This window comes from Nanorana parkeri, unplaced genomic scaffold (genome assembly GCF_000935625.1).
Source record: "Nanorana parkeri isolate BGI_ZX_2015 unplaced genomic scaffold, ASM93562v1 scaffold289, whole genome shotgun sequence".
Classification (NCBI taxonomy): domain Eukaryota; kingdom Metazoa; phylum Chordata; class Amphibia; order Anura; family Dicroglossidae; genus Nanorana; species Nanorana parkeri.
In genome coordinates this window covers 387,062-399,753 of record NW_017306557.1, presented here as the reverse complement: position 1 = coordinate 399,753, position 12,692 = coordinate 387,062, and the positions used below count along the sequence as shown (strand labels likewise).

At 42.0% G+C, this 12,692-nt stretch overlaps 1 protein-coding gene across 1 annotated transcript in view; it reads right to left on the bottom strand.

Moving 5' to 3' along the window:
* The window catches only part of LOC108787864 (coiled-coil domain-containing protein 18-like), a 48,694-nt gene that overhangs the window by 7,638 nt on the left and 28,364 nt on the right, over positions 1–12,692 (bottom strand). The window contains exons 6-7 of the mRNA XM_018557540.1: positions 7,388–7,546; positions 4,765–4,932 (exon numbers count right to left, since the gene is read on the bottom strand). Of these exons, the coding sequence (XP_018413042.1) occupies positions 4,765–4,932; positions 7,388–7,546 (327 nt within the window). The remainder of the gene's footprint in view (positions 1–4,764; positions 4,933–7,387; positions 7,547–12,692) is intronic.

The following is a 12,692-nucleotide window of genomic DNA, read 5'->3' as shown; positions in this document are numbered from 1 at the left end:
AAAAGGCCGGGCGTGGAGATGTGCAAGAGCTGGCTGGCGTTCCGCGGAGCCCCAGGAACGCCATTGGCTGCCAGGAGCTCGGTGGGAAGATGGCAAGAGCGTCCAAGGTTGCTAAGAGCAGGGAGAGGTGTATGGCCCTTATATATCTCCCCACCTTGGTCTTAGCAACCTTGGATGCTCTGGCCAGAAAGCAGGCAGCAGGCACACTGCAAACATTGTGCAGAAGAGCAGCCATGCCACTCTCCCACATGCCGAAAGAGATGCTGCCAACAGCCTCAGGCTGCCTTATTAAAGGGATGGCCCTGTCCCTAGCTCATATGCATATATTCACATTCTAGGGCGGATTTAGACATGAGTCAATTAATCTACCAGCATGTCTTTGGATTGTAGGAGGAAATCAACACAAGCACCGGAAGTACATGCAAACTTCATGCTGAGAATGTTCTGATTGGAATTTGAACTAGGGATGTTCAGATAGCAGTGCCGATACTTGACATTTTCCTGAGAATTACCAGGGTTGCAGAGGTTGCAGCTGGGACCTGGCTCTGGTGCTCCACCACTGTCCTGAAATCATTAGTCTGTATTAGAGGTGCACCGAAATGAAAATGTCAAAACCGAAACGAAACCAAAATGAAAAAAAATGTCAGACCGAAACCGAAAATGTTTTCTATTTTAACTTTATTGTAATTTTTTAATATATTTTAATTTATTTATTTTTATGAAATATTTTTTTTGTTACTTTACTTTTAGGGGCCTTGGGGAAATATTGGGGGTCTAAACAGACCCCTGATATTTCCCTTTTAAAATAGAAAAAGAGATTGAGGACACAGAGTCCTCAATCTGTTTTTCTGTATCCCCTGTTATAAATGAACAGGAAACCTCTATACTGAGTGTTCCTGATCATTGATAACATGAGGACAGAGTATGTTTACTATAACCACAACTATGAATGAACAGGAGGTGATGTAGATCACTTTCCATTCATTCATAATTGGGGACACAGTAAACATACCATGTCCTCAATTATCTACAAACACTCGCTCAGTGTGTCAGTGAGCGAGCGGAGCTCAGCCTGCTGTGACAGTGCGGCCTGTCTCTGCCCCCACACTGCTCTGCCGATCTGTGACAGGAGGCTGAGCGGTGTGGGAGGAGTGACTCCAGCCGCTCACAGCGCTCTTCTCCGGCAGCGCTCAGCAGCCTGTGACAGTTTCTCTCCTCCCCGCTGGGACACAGAGCAGCGCCCTGCGGGGAGGAGAGAACAGGATGCACCTCTATATCGGCAAGAAAATGGCACTTTCGGCATTTAGCCAAAAGTGCCATTTTCGGCCAATATGTTTTGGCGGCCGATATATCGGTGCATCCCTAGTCTGTATTGTTTTAGAAAAAATGTTTCATTCCTTGTATCTGTGAGTACTTGTATCAGTACAAACAGAGATGCACAAATCCCAGGAGCTCCGTATGCTTCTTAAAAAAAAAGACAGCTGCTTTCTAACTTTTGAATTTTTCTCTAGACCAGTCTTGGAGCTGGAAACGTATCTGTACATCCCTACTAGGGACCCTCGGTGCTGCAAGGTAAGAGTGCTAACCACCAAACCACTGTGCTGCCACTAAGCTTTAAATGTGCAAAGAGACAAGTTCTATTGTAAAGTAAACCTTCCCTGACAGAAACATGGAGAAACAATTGCTGATCTCCTTCCAAAAATACACGTTGCCTGCCTGTTATGCCAACCCTCTGGCTTCAATACCTTGTAAGTAATTAACCTGGAACCAGCGTGATAATCAGGCAAGCAGCATGTGCAGAATGAGAAGTCAGCAATGGCAGCCTCCATGTATCTCTCAGGAAATGTTAGCGCCATGAGCAGCCTCAGAGGGGTGCTTGTCGAAAAAACACTGTTCACACACAGAATTTGATTAGTGAATATAAAGTGCTTTATTGCGGCTTCCTCAAATGTAAAATGAAACAGAGTCCCCTAATAACAAAGCAGGGAGAATAACAGCAATGACAAAGCTTCAAGGCTTTCTGCTAACAGTCATATGTCTGGAACAAAGCAGATACTTAGAATCCTTAATTTACCCTAAAGGTGCACTATATATCCTGGCAGGAGAACAAGGAGTATAAAAAAACATTCAACTCTTCCCAGAAATGTTACATACTATGTGCAAGTGATTGCAATGCAGTGACTTCAAATAGTGGAGATAAGAGAAATGCAACAAGTAGACAAAAGACAGACAAAAGCCTAATGCCTGGTGGCAGCCAACCCCCCAGAAGACAGACAGGGGCCTATAACCTGGTGGTAGCCTACACCCCCTTTTCATTGTACTGCAGCTGCCATGAATAAGATGGAGGGGAAACAAGAAATTCAGGTTTACAGACCACAAGCTTTTTGTGCTCTGTTTGGCTGGACCCTGAGGCTCTGCAACGACTTCTGTAACCTGAAATTAGCTTCTGCAAAGCCAGTATTAGGAACAATAAATGCAGAGATCATTAGATCTACTCTGAGATCATGCGCTATACACAGAACATAATGGCATTTTAGGGATTTTTTTTTTTAACCGCTTCAGGACCGTCCACCATCAAAATACATCCTGTCCTGAGCGGGCGATTGCTGTCTATATACAAGTGTTCCGGCGGTTGTAGCTTGTACCGTGCGGCAGAATGCTTGCCCCCCCCCCCGATTTCCTGGGCTTCGCTGTTCCCTGTGCGGGCCCGGGACCTGACAGATCGGAAAGAGATCAGCAAGCTTCTAGCCGCTGATCTCTTCTCTGATCACTGGACCCGGAAGTGATGTGAATTACATCACTTCCCGTGTCACTGTGTACATTCACCGACTCTCTACTTTATCAGCTTCTTTGGGGTCTTTGGGGTCCCTAGGCAAATCCTAATTGCTATTACATAACGGGATTATTAGCACCCTATGTTATAGCAATAAAGTTAAGTGTAAAAAAAATTTAAGTAATATATTTTTAAAAATTCAAACATTTTTTTATTTCAAGTCCCTCAGCCCCACGTACATACACATACAAACTTAAACATGCGTCGTATGCGCCTACGTGCAAAACTGAAAATTGCACCACACATGTTACATATCCCTGCAATTGTCAGAGTGAGAGCAATAATGCTAGAGCTATTCATCACTCTTAGCACTAAACTGATGAGCAGTAAAAGCTTTTAAAGTGTCACCTATCGGGAATTTAGGGTATTGTAGTTTTTTGCAGTTTCACGGATGCACGCAATTTTAAGGCTTGACATATTTTGGATATTTTACCATAAAATTGGGTATTATATTCTGTTTCTGTGCACTAAATTTCATTTTTGTGTATTTTATCCTAAAAATATTGGTTAAACATTTGCGCAAATACCGTGCGATATAAAACATTGCAACTAGCATTTTTTTTACTTCACAAAGGCCTCTGCTTTCAGAAAATATATCATTGTTTGGGGGTCTGAAGCTGTTTTCTAGCCACAAATTCAGATTTTATCATGTGTGTGCAAATATCAAAAAATTGCTACGGACAGCAAATGTTTAAGGAGCTGTGATGAAACTACAAAGCCCATCATCCTTCTGCTTCTGGTAGTCATGCTTGTGGCTGTCAGTTTTAAAATGCCTCATGGGGCACAATAGCTGGAATGCCAGGGTTGACTACGCTTGTTGCCATGTCTATGCATTACGGTAACATGACCATGTGTTCATATTAGACTTACTAATGTAATCATGCCAACCTGATAAGCAGGCAATGAGAAGTACTGGCTAGAAAATAAAAAACAGGACTAAATAATACAGGTACACACATCAAAAACACAAGTCACTATGCATGTGTAAGGTGAACAGGCCCTTAAAAGAGAAGTAAGCCAAACCTTTTATTTTTTTAGCCTTGCTTCTTTTATAAGTCACAGAAATACAAATACTAACTTAATTCTGTGATACAAAGTCAGCATATAGCTACTGCCCAATATATGCTGACAGCAAGGAGCAATACTGTCAGGATCCACCTAGCTGTCTGATTGACAGCTGGCTATGCCTCTCTAGAGCCAGGGCCAGCTTTGCCCGCCCCCTTCCCTATCAGTCCCTCCAATGAACGCTAAGGGAACAAATAAAGGGGAGGGGGCGGAATCCTTGCGGGGAGCGGTGACTGACAGTCACTACTCTCTGCAAGGAGAAGACCATGAGCTGAGTAATCAGTGGTCACGCGATCGATCAGCTCTCGATCTAAAAAGCCGGTGTGTGAAAGCTGCAGCGTCCCACGCCAGCTCTAAGAATTAGGAACAGTATATTTTACTCTCCCAATACTTCTCCTTTAAATACAGTATCTCGGTATCTCACTGGAAGGCAGAAATCCTTTATGTCCAATGCTAAATCTACATGAATATAAGCCACATAGTTTATGTTATGGTTCTAATCCTAATACAATAACTGAGAGACTCATTAACCAAATATAATAGCCCCCCTCTACAATTAAACACAATGCAGCCCTTGTCTCATCCATGAGTTTCTGCTTGTTCCCCTTATAGGTGCCCAGGCTGCAACCTATTCTTATTATTCCAAAAATAAATAGGATGGATTCTATAATACACTTTGATTTGTGTGAAACGCACACAGCCTTCCATTCTCTTGACACAGGGAGTGATATAAACAACATTCCAGTGTTCCTGTTGACCTCACATTTGTCCTGGTAGCCTATCCTGACTGGTCATACACACTAAGCTTTACTTTCCTCCCTTTTCCCAGCCAGGAAGAAGAGTTCAGTGTGGTGCGGCAACATTACCTGTTTATGTAACTGAGAGATGTGCTCCACCAAATGGTTCTTCTCTACACGCAAGAGGGAGTTTTCCTGCTGAAGCCCGGAGTGTTTACTCTGTAAATCTGTCAGTTGCTTGTTCAGTGAACTTCCAGCCAACTTCGCAGACTTCCTGCCTTGTTGTAGCTGCAGCACCTGTTAACAGTCATTTGTTTTTCAAATATCATTAAGAACAAAGATGCTGTGCAGTAACCCATGGCAACCAATAGGATTTCAGTTGTAAGATCTCATGAGCAGGGTCCTTCTAATCATTTTGTATTGTATTGTAATTGTACTGTCTCCCCATTTGTTGTAAAGCACAGCACAAGCTGTTGGTGCCATATAAATCCTGTATAATAACAATACAACACTTCTTAACAGTTACAACACTTTCAAAAACCGAGCTCATGATATTTCCTCCTGCCTGTGCACCTCCCCCCAACTTTTCCCTTGAGATTGACAACTATCCAGCCCTCCCCCCATGCCAAGGTGCTCGGTGTCATCCTTGACTCGGACCTCACCTTTCTTCCCCACATCCAATCACTATCCAAATCCTGCCGCCTTCACCTTCGTAACATCTCCAAAATACGCCCCTTCCTCACCAAAGAAACCGCAAAACTACTAATCCACTCGTCTTGACTACTGCAACTCCCTCCTCATTGGCCTTCCACTACACAGGCTATCCCCCCTTCAGTCTATCATGAATGCAGCTGCCAGACTCATTCACCTGACCAACTGCTCAGTGTCTGCAACCCCCTCTGCCGATCCCTACACTGGCTTCCAATAGCCCAAAGGATAACATTCTAAATATTAACAACCACTTACAAAGCCATCCACAACTCCGCCCCCGGCTATATCTCAAACCTGGTCTCAAAATATCACCCTAACCGTCCCCTCCGCTCTTCAAAAGACCTTCTGCTTTCCAGCTCCCTCATGAACTGCTCCTATGCTTGCCTCCAGGACTTCTTTACTGTAGAGTCTCTCCCATCCTCTGGAACTCTTTACCCCAACCGGTCAGTCTATCTCCCACTCTGACTGCCTTTAGCAGATCCTCTTGAGGGAAGCCTATCCCACCTCAAACTAACCACTCAACCATCACGTTCTCAAACAATTCATTCCCACACAGCTACCTCCTCATGTATCACTTGCCCCTCCCTTTTAGATTGTAAGCTCTCAGGGGCAGGGCCCTCCTAACTGTCTGGTCTTGAATTGTATTGTGATTGTAATGTCTTCCTTATATTGTAAAGCGCTGCGCAAACTGTTGGCGCTATATAAATCCTGTATAATAATAATAAAATTGGTCATGCCAATAGAACATGACTTCTGATTTGCTGTTATGAGTCACTACACATTTGACATTACTCTGGGCACTATTAGAACTCATACACAATCTTTGTACAATCTCCTTTAGATTAAACAAAGCTACGTAATAGAAGGACCTACCTACACTATCTAAATACATTTGTATCCAAATCATACTGCCCGTAGCCCTACATATTTTTTTAAATGATAACCCTTCATATGCGATACTTTAAAACCCTAACAATGAGCATCTCTTATTTGCTCCCTTTTAGGGCCCATTCACAGCGCACGTTACTGTTTGTTTAGCACACGCTATTGCACAGCATACTGGTGTGCAGTACTGTGCACTAAGTACGTAGTGCTGGCTTTGATTTGACTGCCACCCCATATACCCCCTGCCATGTGTTGCAGCAGAGCGCAATTTGTGGTGCCACAATGCGGAGCATTGTGGTGGAAAAAAGTAGTCCATTCAACACTCTGGTGTGAATAGCCCTAAGTTTGTTACATTTTACATTGAAACCATTTTGTTATATCTGTTCCTTAATTGCAAAGGAGTCCTTCCAATTCTTATTTTGCAGTATGGAAATATTAGTCCCTATTCTGTGTAGATGTGGAGAATGGGAGAGATTCAGTAGTTTAACAACAGACAACCGAGCAGGTTAACAGCAAGTCTTGCAATGTCACAAAAAGGCATGTTGAGGAGAATTGACAAGCCAATCAAGGCAACTAGCAAAAAGATGGTGTCTGCCATAATGATTTTTCCTTCGTATATCAGATTTGTCATGAAAGAATTGCAAGTAATATATCCTGGGTTCATGTAATAAGTAGTATTTCAGATCCCCCAGTTTGCTGAGCAGGTGCTGGTCTCAGGTTCACACCATTTTCCAGGCCAGATCAGGACCAGATTTGGAACGAGGTGCATTACATTTTGCCCGCGTTTTTACAGCGATTTTGTCGCATTCCGGAGCTGGGTTTTTTTTTAGCTTAAAATGGGCTTTCAGGTGCGGTCCACTTTGTTTGCATGCATTGTTTTATGCATTTCCATGCCTTCCAGTGCATTCCAGACCAGACAAAATGAGACGTGCTGTATTTTTCTGGTCTGGTCTGGAATGGACTGTGCTTGTGTGAACAGAGCCCATAAATAGCATAGGGATACATTAGGATGCATTTTGGCTCCAGAAACAATCTGGTCTGGTCTGGCGATGATATGGATGTGATGTGAATGGGCCCTAAATCTGCAAAATTCCTGATAGATCCCATAAAACAAAACTATCATTTGTCACAACATTAAACATTGTGAACGTTTTACCTGTTCCTGTGCTGCAGAAACTTTCTCCTTCTCATCCTGTACCAGTCTTCTCCAGTGTGATAGTTTTAGCTCTAGTTGTCTCTCATTCTCCTTCCCTGATACCAGCTCAGAGATCCTTCTTGTAAGGTTCAAACTTTCATTTTCTCTCAGCTGCCGTTCCTAGAGGAATACAAGATAAAATCCCGTAGTGTATCCAAATACCTGACATAATACAACAGACATACTAGGTGTAAAAGATAGAGGTGTGTGAATGAAGTCTCTAGAAACACATTTGCCAAGTGCAACCAAAACTAATTTTTCAAATTTGGGTAGAAGCTAAGAAGTAGAATCAGGAACTAAATTCCTGTATATGTTGGGGGTTGGTGGTTAGATAATTCTGTCATTGTTCCTGACCCTGTCTTCCCATCAAGGCCATTATGATGGTGTCGTACTCTTCGTCATTGAACCACTTTGTCATTGTTCCTGGTCCTGTCTTCCCATTAAGGCCATTATGATGGTGTCATACTCTTACCTCTGCAGTCTCTGAATATTATACAATAACACCATATCTTGTTATAAAAAGACTAACAAGGAAGCACATGGCACACTTTTTGGGCTTCCTGCCACAAGGTGGGGAAATGTAGGAAAAATGGGGTGAATTTCGGTGCAGCTCATAATAAAATATCAAACCTTCACATAAAGAAGAACTCAGGGCAAAAGTTTTCTTAACCCCCGCAGTGGGGCTACCCCTGCATTGCAAGGGTTAACTTCTCAAGACGACTAATTTTTGTCTAGGAAAAAAAAATAACAAAGTTATAGTCACCCGAACCTTGAGGCTGACCTGCTGTCACAGTGCTCCCTCCTGCCTATTTCCTTCTATACTTCAGCGATGATATGTCGGCGTTCTCACGTCCTATACACGGTGTATAGAACGTGATGATTTATGGGAGCCTAGACCTCTACAGTGGAGGGGGAGTGAGGCTGGAAGGAATTGTCTAAGAGCAAGACAGCTTGGAGGATAGGGTGACTATAACTGTGTTATTTCCCTCCCTAGACGAAAACGAGCAGTTAACCCTTGCAGTGTGGTGGGGGCCCCACTGCAAGGGCTAATTAAATTTTGCCCAGAGTTCTTCTTTGAAGAGACCCTGTTACCAACTTTGCAAGTTTGTTTTACTGTTACCAAAATGTAAGTAAAAGCACAAAAAAAATCAAGTATTTTAAATGCTTAATTGCACTTTTTTCTTTCCATAAATGAAAATAAATTCATATTTAAATAATTTTTTTATTCACTTGCAATGTGCTTTTGAACAAGCTACAAATGTTTCTCCTCCATCAGAGTCTATTTCCTAGCACAGCCCCCCACCCCCTACCTCTGTGCACATAATAGACCTCTCCTCTTCTGGGAGTGTCTAATTACTGTTTGCGCTGGCCTAGCTCCTCCATCCCTCCCCTCAACTCCCTATATAACCTTTTATATAGCTGCCAAGGGAGGTGCAAAGGGGAATACTATGGAATGTCACTTGAGTCTCACTTTTAGATGTCTACACAAGGGAGGCCTTTACAGGTAAATAACATGAATTAAAAGCTTTTGTTGATGAATGTTCATTATTAATATCTCGTCAGTACATTCGATAATGCCATCGGAGACTTGATGAAAGTCATTCAAAATTTCCTTTGGTTCTTTTTGGAAATGAATGGAGTTTCCTGGAGGAACCCCACATTCACTATTAAAATGTCGCTATTTTGAGTAAAAGTTTTCATCCGGCTCCTTTGATTTTTTTGTTGTTGTCATGATTGAAAATGATTGGTGATTTGAGCATATTAACTAATAGAAAATCGAAAGAACATTCCTAAAACAACATTCTACTGGTGTATGGCCAGGTTTAGTCTATACACACATCATCCTTGGAATGCTTTGTGTAGCTAGAAGTTTGGGTTTTGTTAGAGTGATACTAAAGCTGGCTATACAATAAGCACATTTCCTTGTTAAGAATCTGGCCAATATCCACTCAGTGGGTGGCCCTGCCTGCCAACTCTTGCTCGACATCCTTCGACGGAAATTTTTTTTAAAAAGCCAGGCAGAAAATTGTCGACCAAAAAACGCCTGCATCCAATCAGATGAAGGCATCCAGTCAGGTATTTTGAAAGCCAGCATGGTCGACTCCCAAATATAATAGCTGTAAGAAATACAATAGCTGCAAGGGAGATTCCTCCATACATGATGTTTAGTGTGCATGGAGGAACCTGTTAAGATTTTTTCCGTTCAAGCCAAAAGCTGAAAAAAAAGAAAAAAAATGTAACAGTGTTTACCCAGCTAAAGGCTAGCTAGTCAACTGGAGTAAGAAGGAAACAGTACAGAGCAGTATATAAATCTATCCCCAGTTTTAGAATTTTCAGATTTCAATACCTTATATCATTTGTTTGTTTTAAAGCAACCATGTTAGGTCAAAAACAATCTCCACTTAGGTCTCCATGCAGAAGAAGAATGTAAATACTTACCAGTTCATCTGCCTGCACTGCCAAAATCTTCCCATGAAGTCTGTTCGGAAATCGACACTTTGAGGAGTGTGGATATTCTGTGACCCCAGCAGTGCTCAGTGGTTCTTCCCACCAAGCCAATGTCCCTAGGTGGACACTGTAGTGATGTGGAGGTCGGTGGGAGGAACCACTCAGTACTGGGGGAGGGGGCAGGAGATTAACTCTCCTGGAAGTTTTGATTTCTTGGCAGACTTCACAGAAAGATTCCTTTTGATTGGTGCAGCATGGACAACAGGAGAAATGAGTACTTACAACCTTCCTCTGCAGGGAGACATTAGTGCTAATTGTTTTGGGCCTGAAAGGGTGGCTTTGAGGCGATACAATATAAAATTATAATAGACAGGATTTAAAATTTGAATCATTACATGGGTTTCTCTAGAATTTTGTTGGACCCACTTACCACCTATAATCGATGGCCCTATTACAGGTTTGCTTTGTGCATATTTCAACACGTGTGTTCATTCCCGTGTCAGGAGTGATGGCAGAGGATGAAGAAGCCATCCTGTCACTATCAGCCATAGAGCTATTACTGAGTATTCCCACCTTTAAGAGAATGATTGTGCCCGTGTATGGAGCAGAAGACTAACAGCATAAACTGCAGGATGATGTTTCCAGTCTCAGGTATATGACAATGCTGAAATTGATGTTTGTGTTTAAGGAAGTGTGAAAATGTATGAAAATGTGGGTGTTTGACTTTCAGCAATGGAATGTCATCGTGTTATTCCAGCCTGCGTGCTGATAGGAACCGACACAGTCCTGTAGACAAGGGAGATTGCCTTTCTGCTTTTGATGTTTTTTCTCCTTTGCTGCTACAAGATGTGCTGGATGAGATAACATGAAAAGAAAGAGATAGTACCAGAGTAACCTGAAACGCACATGCCTTTGGTGGTAAAAAATCAATTGAAAAAAAAAAACGGGTGCATTACTCATCATCTCAAATTAGAAGAACTGCAGACGTTCACAAGTTAATGCTCGTAAGATTGTCCATCTTACACAGCCCAGTTATCATAAAACAGGCTAATCTGTGGCCCTACTTGCCTTGTGTAAAGGGAAACCCATAAGTATCAGAAGAGGGGCTACTGAATGTTTTTGAAATGTCAATTCACCCACCTATTGCAAAGTGCCAGTTGACCATGTTGTCATCATTTACACTATGGAACATATACAGACACCCCCTGGCTAGGAGAAGGGGAGGAATCAATGGTCCGTGTTGGATTCTATTAACCAACTGCTTTTGTTTTTCCCTAGATAAGCCAGTACCAGGAATGTCCTCTTGCTCCCCCTGATCCTCCATAAACATGTACACTGGGGGAATCTGAGAAAAATCTTTCACAGGAATGTACAGATTTTCTCTGTATATCCAACATCTCTCTGACATCTCTAGCTAACATTAGGCTGTAATTATTTTATAACCAATTACTTGCAGCAAGATATGTTTTCAAGAATGTTCCTAGCTTGAAACAGTTTATAGACATAAGACATCAGTTTGAGGAAACAGGCGATTACCAATTGCTCTTAAAAAACAAGACAAAATTAAAAATTGATGTGTAAAACTCTATTCTTTATTTGGTGGATAATTATTTATCTAGCTGCCGATAATTGATAGAGAATATCCATTTCTTGAACTTACAAGTACCGATTGCATATTATCTACCTCTGTCACATGTGTATTTTTTACATGTATGATTTTATTTTAGCAAAGAGATACCTACTGCTTGTTAAACACATTTTCAAACTAAAGATTATCCACAGGTCTGGAGAGCATTTTGTTATGTCTGTCTGCAGCTCAGCAATAAAGCCCCCAGCTATACCAGCTAGTCACTATTTAGGGGAACAGTTGATTAAACAGGTTAGCAAACCTGTTTGCAATCGCTATTGTTCCCCACTGACAGAAGTTATGCAGACAGCATCTGCCAGCACCTCTTATCTCCTTCACCCTCCCCTCTCCACTGACAAAGTAACGGTGGGCCCCCCACCAGGTGATGGTGGTGCCTGAGAACAGTTGGATTATGAATGCACGTCTGACAACGCTCCAAAGTCTATAGACACCATTTAATCACCTGTAATTAACACTAGGGAAGTCCTACAAACATGACATGTTGGAGGTATTTCAGGACAAGCTGAGAAACACTGTTGAATTAGTTATGCAATTCTGTTCACCACAAATTGCCACAACATACTGTCTTTGTAACCTAATTTTGTTTTTTAGTACAATATCTCTTTACTGCCACCCAGCAATCTGTGAAAAGGCTGCAAATTGATCACTGGACACACTGTACACTGTATACGTTGGTTATGCAAAGAGAAGGAACTTGTATTTGTAACAAGCAGTGTGCTGGACAGTCTCTGGGTGGAGTTAATTTGCACTAAAATAGCTAATCTGTTCTGATTAGTGGAGACACCCAAGACAAGATAAATAAACCAAGGGCGTGAGAAAGTGAGCCAACAAATGAAAGGGGCACGGCACGAAGGGTCATAAAATGTTTAATGCCCTGTGGCATTAAGCAGCAAGATTCATTGTTTATATACGTAGGTGTTGTTTCAAGTACATGCTCTACTATGGTGATTTCTAACTACACTCCCCCATGTTGAGCATCGTTTGAATAACATGATTTTTCTACTTACTGTAAAATCTGATTCCTTGAGTTTATTAGAGATACAGAATTCAGTGATTTAAAAACAGTTGGTTATACTGATGCCTACCGAAGCAATTGGACACTGGCAAACAAAAAAGCTGTTGACCAGCCAGGTATAACACCTCCCATTCCCAGCATGCTTCAGTTTTGTA